Here is a 27,998-nt window from a genome sequence, read left to right as displayed (position 1 = left end):
CTGAGCCCAAGGGGGTGGGGGAATACACACCGTTACCCCACCCGAAACAATGCCACGACACAACCGGGCCCCTTATTAACTTAGTTTATTAGGGACGGCATTTTCGTTGCTCTGCTGTGCAATAGCCCCGTGAGGAGGGCTCCAGTTGATGGCTGGGGCAGCCCCTCGCTCGCCCTTGCAAAGAGCTCACTGCCTTGGCCAGTTCCAGTGTTACTCGTAATGGTCAGTGCTGGGCAGCAGGGTCAGTGCTGGGCACAACCCTGCCCTGGAGACCTCCGCCGGGTTTGCAAGTCCACTGCTTCCAGACAAAGTCCATGGTAGAGGGTAGAAACCACAAATAAGCAAAAATCCCTTCCCTCTTCTCTAAATGTACTCAGTGCTTCTAGAAAGAGACGCAGACAGCTTCTCAGCTGCTGTCCCATGACATTAAAGTGCTTCAAACAAAACAGGGTGGATGGAGGTGTGCTGCTGAGGCAGCCCCAGGGAAGGGGGTGCCAGCTGCGGGCAGCAGCGGGAGGGCTCAGCTTGGGGCTGGGGACAGGCAAGACCAAGGCGGACCAGCGTCTGGCAGCCCCAGGGCTTGCAGAGACGAGAGCTAAGGGGAGAGCAGCTGCTCCCCTGGGGAAAACAAGCAGAAGCAAGACAGGAGGCGGCAAAAACCCCAGGGGAGCGAGTGGGGAGCTGAACCCCCTTTCCCAGGCTCGACCTGGCTTTGTCAGGATGCTGCGGAGCAGGGGAGAGATGCTGCTGTGCAGCAGCCTGACTCCCAGCAGCGGGGCTTGCAGCCACCCTCCCCGAGCAAGCCCCGTGGCCACCTCTCCTTGTCCCAGCCTCTCACCCCCACCCCTGCCACCCCCACAGGGACAGCCCATGAGGGGTCACATCCCAGCCTCAAGCCAGGACACCAAGTGCCATTGCCCCTAGATGCCTTCTGCCAGTGTATTGCTCCCCAGTTCCTCAACACCCTTCTCGCACATACACAGGCCACACCATCCTTCCAAATGGCCATCCACTGCCACCCCACATCCCACCCACGCTAAGGTGGTGCTGGACACTCACCCGTGCCATGGGCTAAAGCATCCCCCTGCGATGCAGAGGCACCTCCTCGACTGACCGCTAGCCCCAGAGTGTAAAGCTTGCCTTGTACCGCTGGGTCTGACCCCACGGAGCTGTCAGTCATGGCAGGCAGCTCTGCATCATCGATGGACCAACCCTTTGCAGCACCCCAGTGCCAAACCCCTCTCCCCCATGCACCCCCCATTGCAAGCATGCTGCCTGGCCACCCAGCTGCACCGCAGCCGGGAAGCCTCAAGGCTTTGCCTGGCTCAGGGACCCCTCTCCAAAGGGGAGCAGGAGATCTGCTGGGAGAGGGGACACCTGGCAAATGCCAGCCCCATCCAGGGGTGAGGAACCAGGAGCAGGACAGCCCTGGAGGTTTTATACCAGTGAGTCCCAAGCAGATCGTGTGTCCCCTAAAGAGGCATTTCAAGCAGCTCCTCCTTGGGGGGGAACACAAAGTTAAAAATACAAATAACTGCATTAAAAAATAAAACCAAATCCAGCAGATTAAAAAACAAAAACCCAACCTAAAATAACAAAGTGAGACAGAGGCTCAGGGGATGTGGCCGGAGGGCTGAGCCTTCACCCGCATCCCGACAGGTCTCGGGCAGAAGGCAGCTGTACACAAGGCAGGTCCTGGTGCCACAAGAGCAAGGTCCCATGTCACCCTTAGAGGACAACATGTCCCCCCCAGGAGGACAGACTGACAGCAAGAGGAGGAAGCGGGGTTGGAAGCCTCGCTTGCTGCATCCTCCGACCATGGGGATCTGCCTCCACCGAAAGCTCGGCAGCACTGGTCCCCTTGTGCGGCTGCTCCAGGGGCAATGCCCCTCTGCAGCACAGGCTGCGGGCAGAGGGCAGGGAAAGCAGCTCAGCACAGATGGCACGGAGAGGCAAGGCAGAAATCTGGCATTTTCACCACTGCCACCTCCTCTGTTCTGATCCTGGAGTGAGAGCAACTGCTCTCTGGCACTGTCCCAAGCCAGATTTTAGAAAGGGAGCTGTTAAATGTACAACCAACCCCAAACTCCCACCCTCCCTCCATGCACACGACCCCCAGCAGCAGGACAGGGAATCGGAGGACTCAGAGAGCTGATTCCCCCCTCCAAAGAGCAGACATGGCCAGAGCTTCCTAGTATACAGCGGATGAGCAGAAAGCGCTGGTCCCCCAGGGACCCCTGCCAGGGAGCAGGGCACGGGGACTGGCAGCACAGCCCTGCCTGGTCCAGCATGAACAACTGCTCGGAAAAGGTCCCTGGTCTGCCTGTAGGACAGGCAGGAGCAGCCGCCTTTCCCCAAGCAAAGGCATCGGGGAGTGCGAGTGGTACCTGGAGCAGACCTGGATGATGGAAGATGCTCCTTCCCCAGCCCAGCACCACTGCATGGGGGAAAACAGATCCTTTCGAGACAGCGCTCCAGGCCTCCTGACAGTCCTCATCTTCAGTCCGCGTGGCTCAGTCTCTGGTGATGAAGGCCACGCATGTAAATAAACCCATGATCTGCTCCTCCGCTGCAAGAGGCTCATGTGGCTGCCGCTACCTCTGGCTGCTCCAGCTCGTCTTCGTAGTCCGAGACGTAGGACTCCATGCTCTGCTTGGCCAGCAGCTCTCTCCGGGCCTGAAGCCGCTCACAGCGGGGACAGCGGGTGGATTTGAAGCAGGATTTGTGGTAGCAGGCTTTGCACTCTGCAAGGGAGAACATGGCTGAGAGCTGGCAGAGACTGACACAGACTGCCTGATGCTCTGCACCCCAGGGAGGGATGCTCCAGGCTTGTCCAGGAGGACACTTCAAACCAAAGCCATGGCAGAACAAGCACCAGAAGTGGGGCTCCAGCACCGTTCTGGAAGCAGCAAGAAGTCATGCTGCAGAGTCCCTACACCGGCTTGCAAAGCCTTTGGGAGCACAGGTGGGAGGTTTCCTGCTCTGCACAAGGTCCCTCCCCAAACTTTTCTGATTCTCCAAGGAAACAGTGACTCTGCCCCAAGTTTTCTCTGGCACTGCGCCTGTCAAACCAAGGCTTGCATGTTGTCAGGAGCCATTTCAAGCCAGTTCAGAGGTTGGTGCCAAGCTGCAGGGACAAGCTCTGCTTGGCCATTAGTACTGAGCATTATCAAGGATGACTCCTGAAGGGGCCTGGGGATTTCTTGGCTGGCAGGAAGGGCACAGAGACAAAGCCTTCAGGCTCTCTCTGCTCTACAAGGTCAGCTCTGGCCATCCAAGCAGGGCTGTGGGCAAGCTGCAGCCTGTCCCGTAACCACAGCAGAAGGGACACCAAGGCTCCCAGACATGCGCTTGCTGCAGTCACAACCCGACTGCCTGCTGCCGCTGGGGCAGGCAGCACGTAGCGTGGTCAGGAAGGGACCTACGTGCTCCACCACACCAGCAGCTCTGGCCAAACACCGTTATAATGCTGATCTGCTGCTGTGATAACATGGTGCAGAGACAGAGGCCATGCACAGAGGCACTCTGGTCTGTCTGTTTCTGGCTCTGTACCTCTCGCTAGCACTAATGCCACTCAAACTGGAGGCAGACCTTGGTGGTGCCAGGGTCTGTCCCCTCCCTGCTTCTCCCCAGCATCTCACCTTCACATATCTTGCACTTGTTGAGCTCAAAGGGGAAGATGATGTCACTCTCATTCTGGCAGAACTCACAGATGAAGCCTTTGGCTTGGCACAGCTGGAAGGAGAAAAGGTGAGGAAAAAGCAGCTAAATGCTCCTCATCTCCCTGGCAAGCAGGGCAGGAGGTGGAGTGGAGCAGGACATGGTGCCCTGCTCTAACTATATGGGACAGCCCTTCCCCAGCATGGAGCAGCAAGGCAGAATCAACATGTGTCAGGGATGGGGGAGAGCCAAAATGGGGTAACAAACATCCCACACGTGCTGGGTAGGAGCTCTGCGGAGCAGGCAGGAGCAGCTAGCATTGAATCAGTTAATTTGGTGGCTGCCCTGCACGTCAAAGGCCTCCCCATCAGTTATCTTTGCAGGAAAGTCTGCTCCCAAAGGTTGCTCCCAAGGGTGTGGAGCCATGCAGGAGGCAGGCGAGGAGGCCTTACCATGCACTTCTCAACGTGTAGGCTGCCTGCCTTCAGGAGCTCAGTCAGGCGAGGCACCAGGTCCCCTTTCTTTGTGGCGCTGAGGTCGCTCAGCGAGTAGAGGTGCAAATCCTCCGTCAAGTGGCCAGGCACCGCATCGAAGGAGTCTAAGAGGCTGCAGGGACAGAGAAACCAGAGCTCAGAGCAAAGCAACTCCACAAAGCCCCCTCTCTCCACTGTTTCTGCTTTCTCTCCCCCCTCCACTCCCCTCTCCCCCCACTGCTCATTGCACAGGCTGCACAGATCCCCAATGCAAATTGCCATGGGACAGATCCAGGACAGCAAAACAGCTTCATCTCACAGACCAGGACTCACTCTTTAGCTAGCCGGCACGTCTTAAACATGTTCTTCATATGGAAAAGCTGGATTCGCAGCAGCTGGAGAGGAAGGAGGGACACAAGAATCAGTAAACAGAGCACAGTTCTTGGCCAAGCAGGTCTGCCCCGCTTCCTGCGCTGCTGAAACGACCGCTGCTCCTCAGCTGCTGCTCCCCTGCTACCGAAGTGTTTACACCACGCAGGGCAAAGTGAGTACAACCATCCTCACGTGCTCCAGGAGATAAACCGAAGCCCAGCTGGACACCAGGCAGAAATTCCTTTTGAAATTCCTACATTACTGGACAAAGAACAAGAAGTGTATGGAAACCCACGGTGCTGAGGTTTTAAGCCTCAAAACCCGAAATATCCCCTTCTTCCCAGCTTCCCTGGAACATGGTTTACAATTGGCAGCCACCCACCTCACCCAAACCCCACTCAGGAAGGTGTGGAAAGGGTCTTACCCACACTTGGTTGAGAGACTTCACTTTCCGGTACAGGGCAGGATTGATATCCTGCACGTTGAAGAGCGGATCACTCCAGATCTTGCTCAGCAGGTCTTTGGAGAAGTTGCTCACGTAGTACTTGCTGAAGTCCCACTTGCGCAGGATGCGGCTGGGGATGACTGTCTGGGCGTTCTCATGGCAGCACTGGCAGAAGTACTTCCCCAGGTACTCACAGTACCGCAGCCGCTTGATGTAATCTGGCCAAACCCAGGCAGACAGGGAGGTCAACTGAGGCATGGGCTCTGCCCAACCACATATTGGACTCCCAACGTTGCTCAGCATTTCCAACAAGCAAGGCAGTCTGCCTTGCCGGTACCTCCTCCAGCCCCAGAGCGCTCAATACTGGGGTCTGCAAGCACTCCTGTCAACTGCAAAAGCATTTGGGACCACAGTCCAGTCTCATGCAGCCACATCTGCCTACACATTCAGGAAACACAGCTGGTCAAAGAGCTCTGCAGCTGTACCCACAGCAGAACCTAGGCAGAGCTGGCAAAGGCAGTGTACCATTTCCCCACCGACCTTGCGCTCAGCTCTGACACTGCCCACCCACTCTGCATCTTCCCACTTGTTCACAGGTTCTTCCCCACTCTCCAGCTACAGGTCAGGGTCCCAGCACTCACCAGGATCAGTCCGGATGCCACAGCCTGCACACCGGTAATTCTGCTTGGCCACGGCCACCTTCCTCCTGCTCAGAGACAGAAGACAACATGCGTTGAGTCCAGCCCTGACGGCACCTGGCACCAGAGGACAGGCACTGGCACAGGTCTGGATGGCAGAGACAGCCACATGCTTTGCTACTTAAGTGTGGACAACAAATCCAAGGGGAAAAGCCCTGTTGTGCCCTGGTGCACACCAAAGGCACCAAACGCAGGCACTGGCTCCATCTCCCAGCACTAGCTGCTGGTGGCGACCACTGTGGATTTACCAGGCTCAGAGCAGGGAAGCCCTGGTGGTCAAGCTGGAAGGAGAGGATAATAAACCTTGGTGTTGACGGAAAAGGGTTGGAAAGGGCAGGTCCCCGGAGAGCCCTCGGCCGCGCGGGTCCTTACGTTGGGGCTGGGTGAATATTGAAGATGATCTGTGGTCGTGGTGGGGCCCACTCCAGGTTTCCGCGCACCCGGATCCTCAGCTTGTAGATGTCGGCATGTTCTCCGTCGTCAGGAGAGATGGGCAGAGAGTCAGGGATGGGCAGGAGCTGGGAGAGGCAGGCAACAGGGTCAGATCTCCACCTGGTGCCGCAAAGGCAAGGCACCTGGCTGGCTTGCCAGAAACCTGCAACTGCAGCCCTCTGGAAAACTGCCAGGCACTGAGCTGCTGCTCCAGCTGAATGGGGCTGGAGAAGGGACGTCCCCAGGGATCCAGGCACTCTGCTGTAGGAGGCTGCGGTAGCAGAGCCCTGCTCAGCTGCACCCATCTCCGGAGCCTGGACAAAACCCCTCTTCCAACTCCACAAAGGGATCACCGGGACTAGCAAAGCCCCTCAGCAGTGGGCTGAAGCCAGGGGTTCGGAGAAGATCACATGCAATCGGTGACCGGGGACTCACACCCCTACCTTCTGCGGAGCGTCGTGCTCGGGAACCAGCCACTCCAATTCAGAGGCAGCCGGGAGCTGCATGCCCTCAAACTGCTTCAACAAGCCCATGGCCACGGCCTCTGCTGAGTTGGAATTGAGGAAGGAGTGGGATCTAGACAGCAAAGGGAGTGGTTAGTGCCGGCTCTCACAGCTGTGCCCTCCTCACAGCCCCTGACACCAGTCCCAGCTCAGGCCGAAGATGCTCCCTTCAACTCTGCTACCCTATTTCTGCACTGCTACACAGGCTTAGAATTGATATACGTGATTGATTGATTTCTGTCTTTGCAGCTGCCCCCAAGCAAAGCTGGCTAATGGCACAACAACAACTGTTTAGAAAGGTAAGAAAAACATATCTTACTTGACAAAACCTGTGCCTGTTTGCAGAGGAAGCTGCAAAGTGAGAGCCAGTGTCCGTACAAGCCAGAAGTAACTGCTCTCCCAGTACAAACCTATCCAACAAGCTGCCAAGCAGGGACATGACTGTGCATCTCACCCAACGAGCAGAGGGGTCCCTGCATCCCAAAGAGGTTTTGTTTTCACAGCATTAACACAGCAGCTGTGCTTAAAACAGGTTGTGATTCACCTCCCCACAGCCCCCACCTCTCCACCCCAGGGCAGTACCGGGAAAGGGCTCAGCACTTCACGTTTAAGCTGCTGTTGCATGGCACAGAGAGTTTGTGAGCATCGCTGTGTGCCAGCGGTTCCACCTCTGGGTCACAGCAGAGCAGCAAGGGCTGGAGAGAAGGTGGCAGCACCATGTAGCCTAACAGGCCGTCCCAGCTGAGAGTGGGGAGGCAGGGGAGGCTCAGAGCCAGCAGCAAGCCAGCAGCAAGCCAGCAGCAAGCCAGCAGCCTGTCCAGATGCTCCAGGTTGTGCCAGGTCCCCTCCCCAGCCTCCTACCTACTAAGGGGTATGGGCATCTCTCCTGACACCAGTCCGTATCATATCTACCTCATGTGAATATCCTGATGATCCCAGGTGCTGCTTCCCAAATTTAAGACTAGGACCCAGTGCCCCACTGCTAAGTAAAGGGAGGGAGGGAGGAATGTCCACTCCTGTGCAAAACACAGCTGATGCATGTGGAAGGGCAGAGTTGGGCAGGAAGGGGAACTTGGTACCAAGATGTTTCGCCAAGAGTTGAAGACGTACATGGACTCCGAGGAGAGAAAGGATTTCCTGCTGGAGTCTGGGTTCCTCTTGATGTCTGCATCTGAATCACAAACAGACAAGGTGGAGCAGATGGGGCAGGGCAGGAGGATACACTCATTTCAAACCAAAGCTTCACTGAAAAACTCATCAAGCTGTTCAAAAGCACGTGAACTACAGCATCAACTTCTACCAGTGGCACTGAGCAGCAAGGAGAGGTGCAGTCTAATCAGTCGCCTGTTGGAGTTACAAGGGAAGGATGTGGTGGGATGCTGTGAAAACAGTGAGCCTGGGGTCTGGGGGAAGAGAGGTGGCTGCTGGTACAGGTCACACACCAAGTCCTAACAGTGACGTGTCCTGAAACAGTACGCACACAGGAGCTAGGAGGGCAGGACAGCAAGGTTAGCAAGAAGGTTTAGTAGCTGTCTACACACAGTATAGATGCTGCAGGGGACTAGCAATGGGATGCAGAGCCCTTCTCTCTACTTGACTGGAACCTGTAAGATCAGATGGTGGCCATGCCACAGGCTGTCAGCGACTGCGCAGCCAGGGCTGGCAGCCTAAGCCCAGCGCTCCAGAGACACATCAGCGTCCATGCAGAGTGCGGGCCAGCAGCCACCGGGGCCAGCGCTCTGCAGAGGCCACAGAGGGGCCCAAGGCCCCGAGGAGAGAGGGGTCCAAGATAAGGTGCAGGACACTGGGGTCCTGCTCCCTCTACCCCTCCATCAGCTCCCCAGCAGCCCTGGGCTGCCCTGCATCCTTCCTCGGTGCCAGCCTCGGGTACCAGGCAGTACCCAGCGGTGCCTTCATCACTCATCTTTCTTTCACTCCAGCAAGTTAAACCTTGACAGAGAATTCATCTTAACGGTGGAAGGACCCTGGGACAGAAGACTCTCCCAGCAGTACAAGGCAGGCAGAAACCCTGCTTCACTGCAGACAGACTCCCAGAAAAGGGAAGGAGAGCATGCAAGGGGAAAGTACTACAGGTCAGGACAGAAGAGAGGCCAATGCCACAACCTTCAGCCCAGCAGGTCTCCTGTTTTGTACCTCTAGGGAGCTCTAGGAATGGGGTGTGCAGTGACCACACCACCCCCAAACACAGGCTTGCGCCTCCCCCCGACCCAGGCCCAGTGCCTGGCTAGAGGAGGCACAGCTCGGGGTCCCTGCTCCTCCACCCCAAGCAGGTCGGCTATGTGGACTCACATGGAGCCCATCCGATCCTGGCCAGGCACCAACCGCACACTGAGGGCAAGGGAATCACAACCTGACTGAGTGAAGAGTGCCACCTCCGAGCCATCGGCTCCCATAGGAAGAGCGGGGCTGCCCTGGCAGCAAGCGGAGCAAGTCCCAGTCCTTCCCGTAAATTTACAGACTCACGCTAGTGGTGTTCAGCATGGATGACCCTCCTTGTTTGACATCCATTGCTAGAAACAGGCACAGGAAAGCGTCCTAATGCTAAGGAATCCACCTATCTACATCATGCAAACGGACTTCTAGCTGCAGAAAACAGGGAATTCAGGCAAAAATAGCCTCTCAACCTCGCAGGGCACTGGCCAGACATACCTGCCGTGCTCTAGTGCCTTCAGCTCTGCGCAGGAAGATGCCGTATGGTCCTGGGCTACGATGAACACGAGCAAACAGTGGGGCACACGCAGCACAGTGTGGGCCAAGTGTTATGGGGCACACTCAGGCACTGGCATCGTCTCAGGGATGGCAGAGGGAGCCAAATCTGACCCTAGGCTCCCGTGGGAGCTAGCACTGGGATCCTACCACCGCTCGCTTCCCAACCTTAACTGCAGACACTCCCCAAAATGCCTCCAGTTAGCTGCCCAAAACGCTTCTGCTGCCAATGCTATCACCAGGTAGGGTAGTCCCCAGGAGGCTCGCGAATAGCCCCCAAACCCAAGGATGTCACCCCAGCCCCTGTATGCCAGCTTCAGGCCAGGATGAGCTCCCCTGGATTAAACCCCTGGGCTGGGAAGCTCTGAGCACCAGCGTCTCCAGCAGGAGCGACGTACTGGTGCCAAACACCTGACAGCAGAGATCAGCAGCAGCCCACGTAGGCTGTTCCCTTGCTAAAGCAAACAGGGAGCACATGAAGGTTATTTAAATGCAGCCAGCAGACCAGAAGGATTATCTAGTAGTGCTGTAAACAGTAAAAACTCTAAGCAAGACCTGGCTGCATGTGATCCTGGTGCTCAGGACCTCTAGCATGAATAAACTGCCTGTGCCCTCTCTGCTCTCACTATTTCTCCCTCCACGACTTCTTTCTGGAAGGATTCTTCTCCAAGTCAAGTCTGAGCAGGATGGGAAGGGTTGGCCGTGGTTCAGATCAGAGCTACGGCATGCCAGCTCTGCCAAGTCAGGCAGGATAACGGTCCCCAAGGCACCTGGGATGGAGACCTGGTCCCACACTGTAGAGGAGTCTGCTCTCATCCAGCCCAGGCTCAGCCTTCAGCAGCTACAGAGCCACAAAGCTGTGCCATCGCCCTGCCAAGCCCTACCCCAGGCAACACAGGTCTTCAACACAGCAGGCACGTTTGGTATACCCAAAATACTGCATGGCCAAACACCCTGGGGGATGGAGCCCACGGCAGAGCTCCTCTGCCTCCTCTCTGCTCCATCCTGCCATATCATCCTGCCACGGCTTTTCTTGCTGTCATCTGGATGATACTCTTCACAGATCCCAAATCAGGCAGATTTCTGAGAAGTGTGCACGTGCACACACACACACACCTTGCACACACACGCACGCGTGCCACAGGGAAGCACTGCGGGGTACTACCTGAGAACAAGGAAGCCATTGACACTGAGAGGCCGTTCTTGGACATTTGAATCAGGTTAGATCCATCGTTACCATCTGTATAACACGGTGATGACAAAACAGTTGACTTCAGTGCTTCAGCCAGGCCAAAGAGAAAGGGCATAATACAAGAGCAGCACTTGCACAAGAGAAGCCCAGAACTGAATTCACACACCCCTCCGTGGGCTTCAAAACCGAGCCCAAAGTCTAGCCCTCAGGGACTGAAAGGAGGGCTTTGCCATCAACAGTCAAGAGACGAGAAGTTTATAGCTGGAGATGGGACTGCTCCATCTTCTTTTTAAAGTCAGTGAGATGGAGGTACTGCTGAGAAGTATGTCATCCACCTCGGAGGATGAACAAGGCTCTGAAGGAAAGGGACACCCAGAGACCCAGACAGGTCTCCTGTGGATGATAAGCTCAGCCACCCAAGCTGCCAGGAGCAGAGACTACAGGTATTACAGGTCAGGACGTGACCAGCGCCCACCACTGCCACTCAAGAGAAGTGGTCAGAGCTATGGCTCCTTCTGCCTGGGGAGGAGGAGAGCAGGATGGCAGCTCTCCCACCTCTCTCTAGCTGTGACAGCCACTATGTGGATGAGGCAATGAAATGGAAACCACCTAGCAGCCAGAGGCACTGAATGCTAGAGGATTACAGAGGATTTCGAAGGAAAGTCATGCCACCACACGAGGGAAACTGGTTGCTCTGCTCATGCTCAGAATTCAGCCATTTGTTTGGGAAAAGCCATCTTGAAGGCCAGAGGGACATGCTCTTCTTCAGCGGGACTGACCTCAACACAACCACACCAAGGAGATGTCTGTCTCTATGCAAGAAGCCAACACAGCCATTCCCTCCTACCTTGGATCTCGTACTCTTCTACATCCTCCGCGGAGCCGGAGTCAGAGAGCCACATGGAGCCATGGGAGCTGAACTGGGACCCACTGTCTGTCGCCACAAGACCTGGGAGAAATGCAACACAGGCAGGCCATCAATGGAAGTGGTCTGAAGGATCACTGACAGCTAAGGGAGAAGTTGATAGCCAGGTATGGCCAGGGCAGGGAGGGGTGGAGGTCAAGGATGGAAAACACTATGGGTTCAAAATTAAATTACAGTCCACAACTCAGCGCCAGCAGCGCACAAGTGTTATCAATGTACAGTATCAGCCCCATTATGGTCTTCAATAGCAGCAGAGTTTCACAAATCTCTGCAGCACTGGTAGCAATATGATTGTTTCCCACGAACAGGCAGGAAGGCAGGATACTGTAAGGACAGGCAATGGACAGAAAACCCACATCCCCCTAGCCGATGAGCCCAAAACACATCACCCACTGTCTGAGCCCATCTCCTGGCCGGTCGGGAACAGGTGCCTGGTGCGGATCTGCTGGCGCCGAATGCGAATCTTTTGTTTAAGCTCCTGGATCTCCTTGTCGCTGTCTTCCTCCTCCTCCTCCAGCTGCCGGCTCATCATGTTGCATTTCATCAGCTCAATGGCAGCGATCAGGGACTCTGAGATGCTGAAGTGGGCATTCTCCTGCAAGGCAAGAGCAAAAGCATTCAAGGCTGTACTATGGAGAAACTAGGAAGACTTGGTAAAGTCTTGTTCCCCACCTGTGACAGGGAAGAGCTTATTACTTATGGAGTAGAAAGACCTTAATCCCTGCTGACCCCATGAAACCCAACTCTTCTATGAGGACCTAGAAACTAAAGCCTTCCTGGGCACCAGAATTCTCACAAAACACAAGGGTCATCCTGCGAAGAGGATATGCAACACACTCACTCTGGGGAGTCAGCCCTTGTCCCTGAGAAGCCCTAACACATTGCAAAGCTGCTGTGTATATACTGGATGGGCAGATCCTGGCTGCCAGACGCCACTGAGGAGCTCAACCTTGAAATTCCACGCACAGGTCTACAGCAGGAAATACTATGGGACTATCTTCCCCATGGAGGGAAGTATCACTGAACCCGCAGTAAGATACGTTCTCCAATGCACACAGGCTGCTGCTGCCTCCCTCACCTTCTCCAGGTCTGCACAGCTGCCGAAGTCCTGCTCAGAGAGGTAGCTGATGAGGGACTGCCCTTCCGAGGGTCTTCTGAACATCCCTTCCCCCGAGCTCAGGTACTGTCCAGAGTCTAGAAAAGCAAGAGAAAAACATATGAGGGAGGGACCTGCTGCTATCCCCATGTGAACGAGCCCTGCCAGTGCCCGGCCAGCATCCCTTAAGCAGATGCCAGAAGCTGAGGCCACCACAGCCGATGGAGGAGCCTGACCAGGAGCGAGCGTCCCCGCTGAGGCTGGCTGTACTCACCGTACTCCATGTAGAGGGAGCTGGGTGTGCTCAGTTCACTGCTCTGGGTGGAAGCAGAGACCGGCCCTCTCCCTCCGCCTGGATCGCCGTGGGACTCTGGAAGGGAAGACAACACCAGGCACACATCAGTATCCTGGAGGCACCGAGCCATTGCACAGGGTGAAATGAAAGGCGCTCAGCATCACACAGGCAGGCACAAATGGATGGGAAGCAAGGAGGGACATCTTCCTGCTCCGTGCCACAGCTGAGGGCAAGCCCAGGAGGGGACAAAACTAGAAGGGCATTTCAGGCAGGAGAGGAGGAGAGGAAAGAAAGAGAGAAGCTCCTGAGAGCCACGGAGCAATCGAGTCCCGAGCCTTCCTCTCTCTACCCCCTAGCACAGCTGGGGGACACAATGGGCTCCAGCAAGCGCCTCTGCCAGCCCCTTCTTCCTGCTGGAGCATCTCCTAGGGAAGAGTTATCCCCCAGGGCAGAGAGTCAGGAGACAAGGGGAAACCTGAGCAGCTGAGGGATCTCTGGGGCTCCCAGCCCTGCAAAGCAGCCTGGACAACAGCAGAAGGAGGCATCTGAAGGACATGCTCTTGCTCAACTAGAAGCCAGGGTTCCCCGCACACAACCCTGGAGCCTGGGCTGCAGTGCTGAAGGTGACCTACACAGGCTGTGGGCAGGGCTCTGCCCCACGCACGCACTGTGGTGCAACTCCCTGCCAGGCTGAGCTGGCGGGGACTGCCAGGAGCTGGCCTGACCGGAGACCAACAGCACATGGTGCTCTACGGAGAGCCATGGCCCCGGGGAGTGCCTGGGTGACGGAGGACTGCTGAAGGAGACTGAAAACACCCTGACTGGAGCGGGACAGGAGCATACGGGTGTGGACATGGGGCAGGCGCCGGCTGACATCCTGAGCACAACAGAAGGGCAACCCCATCCTCTCAACATCCTACTCCTCTTTGTTCCCAGCTTTGTGCCATAACCCTGATGTGGCTGGAGGCTCCTGAGCCCACCAACACCAACATCTCCAGAACCTCTCCCTCCGCCTGGATCGCCGTGGGACTCTGGAAGGGAAGACAACACCGGGGCCAAAACCATGAAGCGGCAGCCACCAGGATGGGGCTTGGGACCAAGCCACCCCACAGGCTGGGTGACAAAGGAGACCCGTCAGGGTGGGAGGCTCTCACAGCTAATCACTGCAGCTTGGCAGGGTATCCTGCAGCCACCTCAACCCTGCTGAAAACCATCACAGAAACCACCTCGTGATCACCAGCCTGGGGGATGCCACGTACGATAGAGCCTACTGCTGAAGGGTAAAGCGAGGCAGTGCTCGGCATCCTCTGCTGGAGCAGGACACAGGGCTGGACACCTCTGTCTGAATGCCCGCCACCTCCACGAAGGAGCCTTCCCAGCCGCAGAGCCCTCAGCACCCAGACGTGAGCTTGGCAAACCCAGTGCCGCTCTTCAATGGATGCAAAAGAAAACAGCCCATTTTTTTGAGCTGCTGACTCTTTGTGCACGTGGAGCAAAGGGATGGCAGCATCCCAGCACCTCTGCTCAGTGGGAAAACCTGCCCTGAGCCCAGACGAGCACCTGGGAGTCCTGGCTGTGGGTGCAAGCACAGCTGGCTGGGACACGGCTGAATTCAGCCAACATCAAACCTCCCTGTGCCACAGACCCACTAAATGAAAGGAAAGATAAGATGTTCAAGCCCACGCCTGCTTAACTGCCAGCCCTTATTCGCTAGGTGAGAGACAAAACCTCTCCTGGCTCCCGAGGCAGTGGGGTGGAGGGAAGGGCAGGGGATGCAGCTCGGGGACTCAGTGGCCAGCACTCCCTAATGCCATGCAGGGGAGCTGGGCACCCTTCTTGGTCTGGTCCACTGCTCCCAACAACCAAGCTGGGATCTTCAGTCAGGTCGCATGCATAAACCTGACCATCCCTCAAAGCACCAGCTGGGAGACAGGGAAGAAAGAATTTTTTTGGTTTTCTAAATGGACACAAATGGCTTGATGGAAATCCTGAACTTGATGCCATGATCACTAATGAAGGGCTGTTATACTGGCTCCCAAACCTGCCACTGGATCTTCTATTATAATGGTGATATCCCTGAGGCCTCCTGGGCAGACAGAGGAGGAGGAAGGCAGCGTTAAGGGAGAGAAAACAGAGACAGACTGGTTACTACTCAGCAAGGACCTCCACTTCTCCCACGAAGGCAGTACCGATGGGGCAGACTCCCACAAACTGGTTGTCCCCTCACATCCCGCTCCCCTCCACCATGCATTCACACACTCAAGAGCACAGGAGGACCCAGCAGGTTACCAGTAGGATGAGCCCAAGCTTCAGCCCAGTGCCCTGCCATGGCCCCATGCCCCAGCCAGGCAAGGCCAGTGGGGAAGCAGGATGGCTAATGCCACAGCATCGCTGCCATTTTCTAAATTTTTGGTAAAAGCTGCCAATACCAACAACAGACCGGCCCAGGGCATTCTGAGAAGGAAGATGTGAGCCCATCACTCCAGTACAGAGCAGGAAAGCTAAGGGCAAAGACCAAATTTCCCAACCGCTCGCCCACTGTTCCCCTTGCCAACCTGATCCATGGGGTCAAAGGGTTGGCCAGCATCAGTCTCCCGGTACCAGGGACTCCCACACCCCAAAGCCATCCCACAAAAGCTGCCATTACCGTGCAACTTGCCCGAAGCCACATTGGTGTCGGAGTGCGAGCGCACATGGCTCTTCTTGAGGATGCCCTGCGGAGCCAACAACTGTCCCTCCGAGAAGCTGGAGCGGCGCAACAGGCTCGGGCCCCTGCTTCCACCTCCACTTGCCCCCTGCTCCCCCAGGGATGAGACCGAGTCCAGCTTCTGGGAGCTGCTGGAGGAGAAGAGTTTGGAGCTACTGCTCTTGGTGCTGCTGGTGCTGGTGCTGCTGCATGCCCGGCCCCGGCGCCCCAGGTTCCCAATGGCCAGGTACTCCGGCCCATCATTAGCGTCACTCTGCGGATCATCCTGACTCCCCGTCCAAGTGTCCTCGCTCTGGCTGGTGGTGCTGGAGCTCATCTCGCTGGCCGGAGAGAAGGGGTCTTTAGGTGAGGGGACGCGGAAGCGGGTAGCAGAGCCGGGCTGCTCCAGAAGGGACCTGCCCTCGCTGAAGGAGGAGGATCGGGTGGACGGGCAGCGCTCCTGGGGCTGGCTAGAGCTGGAGCTGACGTAGGAGCTTGCTGGTCTCCTGTCTGGACAGAGGCAGGAGCAGGATGTCACACGCCCTGACACAAGCAGATCACCCTACAGCAATAAGCTTGTGGCTTCACACCAGCACGCCCACCCACCACAGGCAAAGGCCAGGGATCTCCCTCCCAGCGTGGGCAGAGATCTCCTCACACGCATCCAGCACAATGATTTCAAGACCAGAAAAAAGGCAGAGTCTTTTCTGGGTCTATCCTGAGCTTCCCAGCCCACCCTCATTACCTGAGAGGCCAGACGAGGTTGGATGGTGGAGGCTGGAGAAGGACCCAAAGCAGCGCTGCTGCGTGCAGCCTGCAGCAGGGATGTATGGGGACGCGGGGAGGGCAGTCAGGCTCTGACTCTTGGTCACCGGAGGCGGACCGTCACTCTTCCTGGTAAGCTGAAGAGAGGTGGCACCATTAATAAATCGGCATTTATGGGGCTACACGTCAAAGGAGCAGCAACGGAAAGGAATTGACCTGTGAGCGCCTGGTCACCAGCCAGCAAAGGATGCAGCAGGAGGATGGGGAGGGAAAAATGCCGCGGTGCAGAAGGGAAGGGGCTTTCTGTTCGCAGCTACACGGCAGGCTCCCGTTGGGAAATTACCAGGCTCTCAGTGAAATGATCCAGGCAGCCCAGTGCCTCAGGCAGACGGTTCTCCTGTCCTTCAGCGTCATGGTCATACATCTCTCTTGTACCAGCAGAAGAACCTGACACGCACAGGGATGGTAGTGACGTGCCGGCCAGCTGAAAGAACACAGCCCCCATTTAACGAAGCCTCATTAATTGCCTTTCTCTGGGGAGCTCTGTGCAAAGAAAGCAGCCGCTGTTCCCTCCTCTGGGGAGGGGGCAGCTGGCACGGGGCTGCACGGCGGGTCACTGGCATCGCCAGCAGGAGCGGGCACCCAGGTGTCCTGGGGTGCTGCTCGTCCCCTCTGAGGGTGGCTGTCCCTCATGACCAGGCAGCTCTGCTTGCTGGCTCTGAAGCCTTTAGAGGTGCCTCCTACAAGGAACCAGTCCTCAGGTCCTCATACTCAAATCCTCGACGCCAGCCAGAAGCGAGGTACCTCACTACAGGCTCCACACAGCCATCTCCCCCACCCCAACCCCTGCCAGGCTCATGCAGGCAGCGGAGGGACCAGCTCCTCCAGAGCTCTCCTCCCCCCTTGGAACCCCTTTTGCTACTTCCAAGTCCAGTCCCTTGTCCAAGGGCTTCGTGTGCCCGGAATGAGAACTCACACAAGCAGCTGCAGCCAGCCAGTGTCTGGGGAGACCCAGATGGAAAATCCGGGACCTCAACTCACCATGGAGGTGTCAATCTGAGCCAGAAGCCTGGGGTTGTTCTGCTCGACAGCCTCCAGGCACTGCAGCATGGCCGTGACGTGGGCGTCACTGAGCAGGAAGGCAGTGTCTGGGGAGAGAAAACTGCTGCTCAGGGGGGTCCCTCTCACCGGCGTGGTTTGGCAGCACCGGTTGCTCACACACAAACCACCTTTTCTGCCATCCCCCCTCACTCCCACACAGCTTGGAAACGCCACCAGCTAAATATTTTCCTAATAAGAAGGAAAAGGCCTGTTTCTCTTTACCTGCGTAGAATTTCCTGATGTACTGCCGGTTCCCCAGGAGTGGTCTCAGCTGCGCCGACAGGCAGTGGCACTGCAGGCTGTGCTGCAGCCACAGCTGCGCGATGGCCTGGTCCCCAAGGCCCTCTGAGTCGAGGTGGCCACTCTCCTGCAGGCTGATGAACTGGAAAGGGACGCCAGGCACAGGTTAAGACGTGCAGAGGCAAGCGGGGGGAGCAGGGGTTGTTCCACTGCACGGCTTTGGTTCCCCCCTGATAACGGCAGCTTTGCAACGCCGGTCACTGTCAGCGGGAAGGAGGACAAGTCCCAGCAGCTCCCCAGCCACCAGTGAGGCAAAAGCACCAGGGACGAACAGCGTTTCAAAGGTCAGCCAGCGACCAAAGTCCTCTGACAGCCACCAGCACTGTGAATTTCTCCTGCACGCTCTCCCACCCGTGTGCCTCGCCCCTGACCTGGAAGGACCCCACACTCCCAAATTCAACCTGATCCTGGTGGTGATGGTCATGTTCTTGCTGACACATTAAGTGGGGAAGCTAAACACTTGGGCTGCTGCGGCTTGAAGAGCTGGACCGGAGTCACACCCCACGTCCCCCCAGCAGCAGGCTGGACATAGGGACCACCAGTGGCCAGCCCCTTGCGCCCAGCTGCCGTGGGGGCCACAGACATCAGCATGGGGCAGCCGAGGGCTGAGAGCATCCCCATGTGCCAGTGGTCGGCACAAGCCAGGAACGGGAGAACGAAATGCACGCTCAAGGCACAACTCAGAAATGGGACAGCCCAGACTTTGAGAGATTTGCATAGAGGCATGAATCACCCCTGTGCACACACAAGCGCCGCTTGTGCCTGTTCCCTTGGTGATGCCCGCTGCAGCCGGCCCAGCCGAGCTGGAGACTGGCCTGGGAGAAATAAGCAGCCGATTGTCTCAGCCCAAGCCACTCCGAGTTCCTGGGACGTGGCTTGTACGCAAACACATGGCTGCTTCAGCCTCCACAAGCCATGGAGCCGCTTTACCCATGGCAGGCTAAGAGCCAAGGCTCTGCTGTCCCACTGGTGAGGCTCGCAGCCCAGCTGCCCTCTCCCCTCCCCGCTGGCACACAAGGCCACCCCACCAGAACCCACCTTCTCCAGGTGATGAGCAGAGCCAGGACTCAGCCAGCGAAAGTCCTTCACAAACTGCCAGTAATCCTTCTGTCTGCAGCACACCTGCCCGGGACAGGCGCGGTTAGATACCACCACCCAAGTCCCAGTTAAATGACAACAGCCCCCATTAACCCCCATGCTACCATGAGGGAAGAGCCCCTAACCCTGGCAAGATGGGCCAGAAAATAGACAGAGGAAGAGCAGCATTGCTTTGCAAGGGAGAAACAACGCAAGCGTATAACACAGTTTTGTAGATCAAGGGATCAAGTCAACAAACACTGGCTTGATGTAGATAAGTTGTCTCCTGCCCCTCCCACGGTGACCTCTCAGTTGTGGTCAGCCCACAAGTGACCAGACAACAGATCCCTCAAGCTTCTCTTCTTCCACCAGGTAAGATCCCAGTCCCTCATACCGTGGAGAGAAGAGAGGTCTTGGGACAGGGACAGGACGTGGCACCGAAAGGCTCACATCCGTGCTGCAGTGCAATAAGGATCCTAAAGGCCAACCGCAGGTCTGCCAAGTTCAAGGCTGACCAAGTTCCCACTTCACTGTTCCCCCTCCTGCCGGAGCGGGACTTGGAGGAGAATCCTGATGCCTCAGCACTGCAGAGCCAGACCTCAGTGAGGGGACACGAAGGGCAACATGGAAACGCATCCCAGCAAAACCAGCAACATTGCTGTCTTCTGATGCAAGCCACCACCGCGGACCCCAGCACAGCTGAGCACCCCAGGTAAGAAATTTGGCCTTGCATTTCTATCAGCTCTTTGCTGCTGTTTGCCTCAGCTTTATTCAGACAATGAATTATTTTGTTTGTGTTATTCTTCCCATTAAAGAGGAACTGCAGCAGAGTTGCTGTTTTCCTCACCACCCTATCAGCTGTAAACACAGCCCCAAAATGTCTCTCTTCATTTAAAGGCTGATTATTTTTTCTTCCATCTCTATTTCCTCTTTCACAAGTGTCAGAAGAATGGGTTCTGTTTGTGGTTTATTTGTTGGGGGGGTGGTGGTGGTTTGGTTTTTTAAGACTAGAGAACTAACATGGCAATTTTAGTCCTCTAGATTGAATTGGGGTTTTCTGGACAAATAAATAAAATTCACTCAAAAGCTTAAAAACCTCTTACCCTAGTTCTCTTCATGTGTACATATGGATTTTTTCACCTTTTTTTTATTTATTCCCAGTTGTAGGAAAAAAGCTGGTAAGAAAATAATAAGCAAAAGTGTTTTGCTGGAGCAGCTATGAGAAAACTGCTGTTACGAAGCTGTATTTTTACAGGCCTCCCTTTGCAGCTCTTATAGCTTGATTGGTGTCGCAGGCGCCCAAGCAGGGGAGACATTTCTAAGTAAGAGAGCTGCCTTTGCCTATAGTAAAAGCATCGAGGAAGACAACACACCGTCCCGCTTTGCTGGTCTGGCATGAACTGTTACCAATAGACAGACGAATATAAATAATTTAAATCTCACTTCCTGAAGCCTATTAACAGCACACCTATCAGAAGGGAGCCCTGCACTCCTCGCACGTAAAAGGTAGCTTCTAGAAAGTGACTACTACAACAGCGTCTCTCTCCGCGGATCTCCCAAACATCCCCGGCCCGCGCCACTGGGGACCAACAGGAACAGAGCAGGACCATAACGAGTGCTGACTGCAGCTAACACATCCAGGGATCAAAGCACCCTGCTGGGATGAGCTGCCAGCCTGGCTCTTCCTGGAGGCTTATTATTAGCTCGGGTGCAGCATTGCATAGGTGCAGTTTTCCTGCTCCTGGACCCAGCTGGCCTGTGCAAGCTGCCTGGGGCTCCTCTGCATCGCCCGCTTCTCTGCATCGCTCTCTGGGTGGCAGAGCCTCCGATGGGAAGCCTGCCCCCAGGCATGCCCTGCGGGCTTGCTTCAACTTTCCATTGTAAATTAATTGTGGTGGTAATTGCAAGCTGAAGGAGAGATCTTCAGGCCTCTGCACAGAAGCGGGAAGGAGAAATTCTTCCAGGCAGCCATGGAAGGAGGAACGTCTGGGTGAGCAACTGCAAGGCATGACGAGAGCCTGGAAAGAGAGATCCCATTCACGCAGAGCGCGGATTTGGCTGCCAGCTCCTGTTATTAGCACAGCTAACCAGAAACAGTAAAGATGCGAGGTTTCTCTTGCCAGACCTCACTGGTGAGTTGTCCAAGTGCAGAGGATATGGGGCTGACTCATTGCAAATGCAGCTTTATTGCTTGGCTGCAGCAGAAAGAAAGGAAAGAGGGGCTGGCCTCAGCACAAGGGCCACAGGTACTTAGAAAAACCACGTTGAAGGTGGATGAGATAGAAAGAACAGGCACCCAGGTCCCTCTGACAACCACAGCACTTGCCAGGCAAGCTCAATCCCTGCTTCCATCATTTCCCATGCTGCTACAAGTGTTGTACCCACTCGGTGCTACAAGCACTGAAGCAAGCTGCAGGCAGACAGGACCGTCCCACCTGCTCATGACAGGCACCGAAGCTGCTACAGACAGAGCAGTGCTGGCAGGACAGAGCCCTACCTTGTCGTGGATGAGCCCGTGGTAGAGGATGCTGTGCATGTCTCTGCAGAGCCGCTCCAAGCCGCCATACTTGGACCAGACGTTTGGGTTGCTGGTGGACACCAAGCCTTCCACTGTGGTCTTCAGGTTGCCTAGCAGCTTCCAATGCTCCTTCCTGCAAAGGAACACAGCAAGTTGCACCAGATATACAGCAAGAGGAGCGTCACAACAGGACCATGATATTGCACTCTCTCCAAGGAGACTCTGGTCAGGCTGAAACCTTTGGTGGTCCAGAAGCGACCAAAGGTGAGCTAAAGGACCTCACATCTCCCTGTGGTCTCCCGTGCATGGTTTGTGGACAAGAGGCCCTGTCGTAATGATGCTTGTGATGACTGGTAGCCACCAGCAGTGTGGTCTCAGGAGACAGCCAGAACAAAGAGTGATGGCACCTGCAATATACCACTTGCTTAGTATGGGCCAAGAAAGCTGGAGGACATCTTTCCAGCCAGCCTCTTGCTTGCTTCACTCACACTCTCTATCAGAGACTGTTCAGAGCAGCAGCACGTCAGGAGTACAGGATCCATAAGGCAACGGCACGATGTCCACCACATCTAGCAGACACTGGCCATGCCGCATCTGCATTTACAGAGAGCTGCGCTCCCCGAGCAACACGCATCACATCAAGCACTCCAGCACCATCAGGATGCAGAAGGGCTCCACTCCGAGGTCGGTAACTCTTCATCTGCATCTCCACCTGTACAGCTGCTCTCTGGCCCCAGAGCTGCTGTAGGCACAAGCTGACTTTCTTGCAAAAGCGTTCATCATGTTCTGGACAGAGATTAGCAAACTGCAAACTGCAGTTGTACTCTAGAGCTTGCACAGCATTTCCCATCGAGATCAACCCCCTCAGCTGCCCAGTGTACAGCAAGGAATCACCATTATCCACCATAAAGCAGGAGTGATGGTGCAGAGAGGTAACGTCATTTGCCTATGCAAAAGCAGCTTTGGGGAAGGAAGCTTTGGATGACTGAGATCCCCCCTCAAGCTGTTTGACAGCGTTGCCAGAGGAACAGCAGCTGTCAGAAACACGTATTCAGATAGGAGCCACTCTCTCAGAAGCAACAGGAATGTTGCAAGGTATATTTGGGGGTGTGAATGCCAAAAAAACATGCCTCTGCAGGGCTTGTAACAGAAGCACTGGGGGTGACACCTTAGCATGAAAGTCCAGCCTTTCAACTGGCACGAAACAAGCCAGTGTTTCAGCTGTTAATCCCTCTCACTGCCCAAAACAAACTGGATTTCCAAAGCGAAAGAAAAAAAAGGAAAATAAATGTAAAATAAACAATATTATTTAAAACGGCTCTCATTCTCACGCTTGTGGATGAAAAGTGTGGGCTGCACACCTCTTGCTGCACAAAGTAAAGTAACATAATCCTGATATTTAAAACCAAGCTTTTCTCAACAATGTTCTCTTTTTGCGACTCATTTGTTATTGCAAAACTGATTAAGTGAACAAGCAGATCATCAAATATTGGCTCCACTTCAAGCTGGACCCTTTGCAAGGTCTCCCCAGTGAAACCTCACCGCTTTCAGTGCTCACCTAAGCTTAAACCATGCAGAAGCCAACCCATTCCACCAGCAAAGCCTGTCACCCTGACAGCATGGGAGCTCTAAAACAGAGCTGCAATGCATAAAGAAGTATGTATATGTTTATGATGTACTTAGACTAACAAGCACGGTCAGGGCTTGTCTCAGGAGAGACTGAGGAAGAAAGCATGGATACAAATCAAAAGCAGCTTCCTGAAGGAGATCCAACTCAAGGAGACACAGAAAACCAATCCAGCCATTCTCCTGAATTTATGGGCTTTTCTCATCCCTGCCCTGAGGGATGTAGATGTTCTTTGACCAGGGATCGGCGATGATGTTCTGGGCATCTGTGGATGCCCAGAGCGGCATCGCTGGTCCCCGGTCAAAGAGCATCTGCAGCCACTGAGCTCAAAAGTTCACCAGCTCCTCCCCCAGATATTTCTAATGCTCAGAGTTAGGAAACGCAAGTGAAAGCTCAGCCATGCTGCTGATCTTCCAAGTCGGTGGAAGGAAACTCCCTGTTATTTCACACTATAAAAAGCAGGCGACGCACACAGGGAAGCGGGGGTAGGACACGCAGAGCCGTGCCTTACCAATGACCTGTCCCATTAAAGGAGGAGTTGTGCATCTCCCCAGAGGTAGGAAACCAGGATCCAACAGACTGGAGTCGCAGCTCCCTCCTAGCACAGGCAGACTAAGGTTAAGCAATCCTCGAACGAAATAACCTTAAAATGTTAAAACATTGAACTCAAGCACGTAGGGAACAAGCAGCGCAAAGAAAGCACCTTTGCAGAGGTAATTCAGACGCTACCAAAAGTGACTTAAATCCCTCTAAGACAGTAAGTATCCCATGGGACTTGTTGTCCCAAAGCAGTTCACAAGTTGGATGCACAAGACCCTACCGATACCCAGTTGTTTCTGGGCTGGAACATGGTGCATGCTGAAAAGCATACAGTGACACAAGGCTGAAGAAACAAAGACCCATATAGTTGGCTGCAGGTGGCAGGGACATCGAGACACAGTGCAGCTAACCACATTTCAGCTTGAACTGAACTCGTGGGTTAACCCTGAATTAGCAGCAGGGTTTGTTCCCCTCCCATTGACAGGGCCTGAGCCGGGGCTGCCAGCAGAGATGGCCACAGCCTGGGTACCAGCTGCCCTCAAGTTCCCCGTTTCAGCAGGTGTTCAGAGCAATATTGAGAAATCTGCTTGGTTTTTCTTGAATAAAGAGAAATTTCCTTTGCTAGTGCTAAAGAAAGGCTGACATGGGGTAAGACCAACTCATATCACATTGTGAAAACTTACAGGAAGGGCAAAGCGAGCAACGCACCCCAGAGAGGTCACAGTACACGAGCAGAGCTTCCCCTGCAAGAACCACGCGTGCTTCTGCTCTCCTGCTCCAGCAGAACCTGGTCCCCCAGCCAGAAGAGCCGAGGGTGTTTGCAGGGGCCCTCGCTGCTGGAGCACTGGTGAGACCTCAGCCGCATCCCTTTCCTTCCTTAAAGATGACCTCTGATCCAGCCTCCAATTTTAGCCACTAGCTCCATAAACTTGGCACTGGGTTTCCTTGCTTTACCACCACAAACTCTGTCTTCAGGTACAGCAACACCCACCCGCTGTCGGGAACTGTTCCAAATATAACTGAACCTTTTGCACTGGAGTGATAAGAGACAGAATCCAGCCTTGGAGCAAGAAATGGCTGAATGCCGCTGCTGCTGACAACGTCAGGGAAATGCTGCGTGCTCGCCCAAGGCTTTCTCAGCCCCTCCATGACAGCAAGGGTAGGAACTTCTCTTGGTCCAAGTCAGCAAAGGTGACTCACAGCAGAGGCAGGGAGCCATGCTGCTGACTCAGGTGAACTTCTTCATTTAAAATAAAACCAATCCCAATTCCAAAACAGAATCACACAGATAGCTAGTATCAAAAAAAAAAAAAAAAAAGCTTGTCTTTCTTGCAAACAACATCTGCCTGTGCTCTGCGGGAGGCATCTAGCAATGGCCGCTTGAACTGTCCTCTACCTGGAGGAGTCTCTTGATCCTTCTTAGCACACTAAAGAGGTCGGGCTGAGGATGCCGAGGTCATGGAGGGACATCCTCCAGTTCTCCAAGGACATTCCTGTGCCGGCTGCCGGTTCCTCCTGCAGATCCCGAAGGCGCCGTGTAACCAGCCGCTGCGCACAGCCTGCTCCTGCCTCGTCGTCCCCGGGTCTCCCAGACAACCAGCAGCCCCTTTCCTCCGGCTTCCCCGCCTGCTCCTCCAGCAGGCTCGGCACTGCTGGGAAATGGGATTAAAAAAAAAGGCAGGCTTCGTGCAATTTATCTGCAGCCACGGGGAGTGGCTGACGAGGCGGAGGAAGCCAGAAGAGCTCTGCCAGCCCGGTGGCTCAGCCCTGCAGTGTCCAGGCGGGGAGAGCCAAGCAGGCTGGCTGGGAAACTGAAATGCAGGGCTGCTTGCACCAGTATAAAACTGCAGGCACAACCACAAAAGGCTCCCACAGCAAACGCAGCCCAGACCGGCTGCTTGCTAGAGCACTCTTGCTCTGCACTGGCAAAGGACGAGAGAAGAAAATAGGGATTAAAGGTGTTTTTTAGCCTTCTCCCAGCATGGCAAATAGCTTGCCTGCTCATCCTGGCGAAGCTTCCCACAAGCAGATGACCACAACCTGCGGAGCAGGGATAGTATCCACTGGGTTTCGATCTGCACAGGACCTGCTGCAACAAGCAGTAGGCAGATGGAGGCAGCGACACGCAGAGCAGACCCCCACCGCACCCACCTCCCCTGGACCAGCCGCTCACCTTCCTCCATCGCTCCCAGCACCGGTTCCTCTTAGGGACCCTCTCCTCTGGCCCTGCTGTCCCTGGGCCTTGCCAGTGCTGGAGCCACGGCAGCAACTCTTTGCTAACCCGCCCGGCTGACCAGCGGCCCCTGTCCTCCCCCTGGGGGCTGCTGCGACCCTCACATCACCCGCCCACCGCTCCAAGGCACCCAGAGCCCTGCTCTCTGCCCGGCAGAATGAAGGCTCTGACCTTCCTGGCATGCCTCGATGGACATGGGCATTACAGCCCCTGCTCCCCGATGCATTTCAGACCTGCTGCTCAGAGAGAGCAAAACCCAGTACAAGATCCTCATTTTCCTCTCCTGCCCCAGCAGAAGAACGGACTTCAGCAAAATAAGTTTTGCTTCTGCATTTCTCATGATCCATGGGAAGATGGATCCAGTGACCTCTATCCTATCGCTATCAGTCACGGCCACAGTCTGTAGTGAAATGGCCCCTCCCCGGGAATTAAAATGCTAAACCATCTGCACAAAGGACAACGAGGCTGTGCAAGGCCTGTGCCAGGATCCTCCACAGTGCACCGGTGACAGCCAGGAGAACAAGCACCCCCCCCATGTGCCAGTACTGGAGGGGACGATGCTCTCCTCGTCCCCAGGGGAGTGCTGGGGGTGGCACCACGTCAGCCCTATCAGTGACACGACGGTAGAGTCTGTTAGTGCAGGACTTGCACTTGCAAAGGCAAGAAAATGCACAAAGATGATTCTGGAAAGAAAAAGAAGTAAATGCAGTCAATTCCTTTTACCTTTCTGAACCTGCTGGGTCTGAAGCATCAGCTAAAGAGGGAGAATAGCTTGAACCGTGCAAATCAAAAGGCACCCCAAACCCACGCTATAGCTTTAAAAGCACTGGTAGCATTTTCCCGGCTGACAGGGCTAGCAGGAATAGAGCCGCTAGCTGAGCCCCTCAGATAAGGAATGCTTCTCTCCCATATCAAGTTTCAGCTGCTCCCTCCTCCCCAGCCAACACTCCCATTTCCATCCAACGTCCACCCTGCGCTTGTGAGCACCAGGACAAAACCAAAGCACAAAGCAAAGGCTGAAGATGTGCAAAAACCTGAAATAAATAGGGCTCGTCATCAAAACACCTCCGGGGAACCACCTCTGCTGCTTTTACAAATGCTAACCAGAAAAACCATGCCTAAAGCATAAACGAAGACCACGCGGGCGAAGTCACCGCAGCACGGCCATCCTCACCGCCCGACGCAGGCGCGGGGCCTCGCCTTCAGAAATAAAGAGCAGCTGAAGATTTTTTTTTTTTCAGCTCCTCGAAAACGGGCGACGCAGCCGACTGCCAGGAGGGCAAGGAGAGGCGATCCACGAGCAGCAAGCTGCGGAGCCACCGGGACGGCGTCGGGGCGGGACGGTTTCGCCCTTAAGCAGAAGGCGTGCGAAGCAGAGGCTGGGCAGCCGCTGCCCTGGCCGCGGCCGATGCAGGGCTGCCGTCGCCACCGTAGCGGGGACAGAGCGCCGGGTACCGAGGGCAGGCGTCTGCGGCCGTCACCGCCCCTCCAGCGGCGGGGACGCTCGCCCGGGGCAGGGAGCGGAGCCCTGCGCTGGCCCCGGGGGCGCGAAGGTGGCCGCACGCCGCTCTGACAGCCCAGCTCGCCCCGTGCTTCGTCCCCACGAGGGACCGCGGCGGCGGCAGCCGGCACGCTCCGCGATCCGCACCCGGCACGGGGAGCGGGGGCTGCTCCCTCCCAGCTCACCCCCAAGCACCCCCGCGCCCGGGCCCCGGTGCGGGGGGCGCGCACGCGCTCCCACGCGCGCTCACGCAGCGCACGAGCTCCCCGGGGGCAGCCCGGACGCCCCCGCGCATCCCTAGCGCTTCCCAGCGCACCGGCGCTGCTGCCACCCGTGTTCCTGCACGCCCCGCGCTCCCCGCCGCGTCCCCGGTAACGTGCACGCGCGCCCCGTTACCCCACGCGTGCACCCCCGGTGCGCACACAAGACCCGGCCCCCACGCGTGTCTCGCCCCCGATGCCAGCACAGACGCTCCCCCACGCCCCCGGCACAGACACCCACGCAGAGCAGCCCGCCACCCCACCCCCCCCGCCACGCCTCCCACGCAGGCCCTGTCCGCCGGTACACGCACACCTCCCCGGCGAGTCCTGCCCCCCCCGCCGCCGTGTCACACACACGCACACGTGCCGCCCCGCCAGGCCCCCCGCACACGCGTGTCTCTCCCCCGCCTCGCGCACCCCGTCGCGTCACGCCGTGCCCCCCACGCGCGGCCCCACCTGCTCTCCGCGCGCCCCTCGCGGGGCCCGACCTCCATCCCGGGCGCGCGCGCGGCCCCGCCGCCGCCCCGCTGCCGCCGCGCCACCGTCACGTGGGGGCGAGCGCCCGCCCCGCC

General features: G+C 56.2%; 1 protein-coding gene across 6 annotated transcripts; it reads right to left on the bottom strand.

Annotated features, from left to right (window-relative positions):
• Positions 1-75: 75 nt before the first annotated feature.
• Positions 76-27,998, bottom strand: RUBCN (rubicon autophagy regulator). Of its 6 annotated transcripts, none has more exons than XM_082319797.1 (22): positions 27,883-27,998; positions 21,245-21,398; positions 18,709-18,792; positions 17,593-17,752; positions 17,311-17,417; positions 16,613-16,753; positions 16,250-16,406; positions 15,466-16,014; positions 12,798-12,893; positions 12,506-12,621; positions 11,821-12,022; positions 11,350-11,451; positions 10,476-10,550; positions 7,694-7,754; positions 6,524-6,656; positions 6,021-6,166; positions 5,592-5,656; positions 4,930-5,168; positions 4,467-4,528; positions 4,113-4,266; positions 3,642-3,735; positions 76-2,744 (listed from the first exon to the last, which is right to left on the bottom strand). In XM_082319797.1, exons 1-22 carry the CDS (start codon positions 27,918-27,920, stop codon positions 2,581-2,583), a joined length of 3,099 nt encoding a protein of 1,032 aa, XP_082175923.1. In that variant the 5' UTR covers positions 27,921-27,998; the 3' UTR covers positions 76-2,580. The 6 variants fall into 6 exon arrangements, with proteins under 6 accessions (XP_082175923.1, XP_082175924.1, XP_082175920.1 ...); XM_082319798.1 differs by lacking the exon at positions 27,883-27,998 and adding an exon at positions 27,589-27,609; XM_082319794.1 differs by lacking the exon at positions 27,883-27,998 and adding an exon at positions 24,829-25,437.

The sequence above is a fragment of the Platalea leucorodia genome (genome assembly GCF_965183815.1).
Source record: "Platalea leucorodia genome assembly, chromosome: 8".
In the NCBI taxonomy this organism is placed as follows: domain Eukaryota; kingdom Metazoa; phylum Chordata; class Aves; order Pelecaniformes; family Threskiornithidae; genus Platalea; species Platalea leucorodia.
Note: the sequence above shows the minus strand (reverse complement) of the source record. Positions and strands in the feature narration are given on the sequence as shown.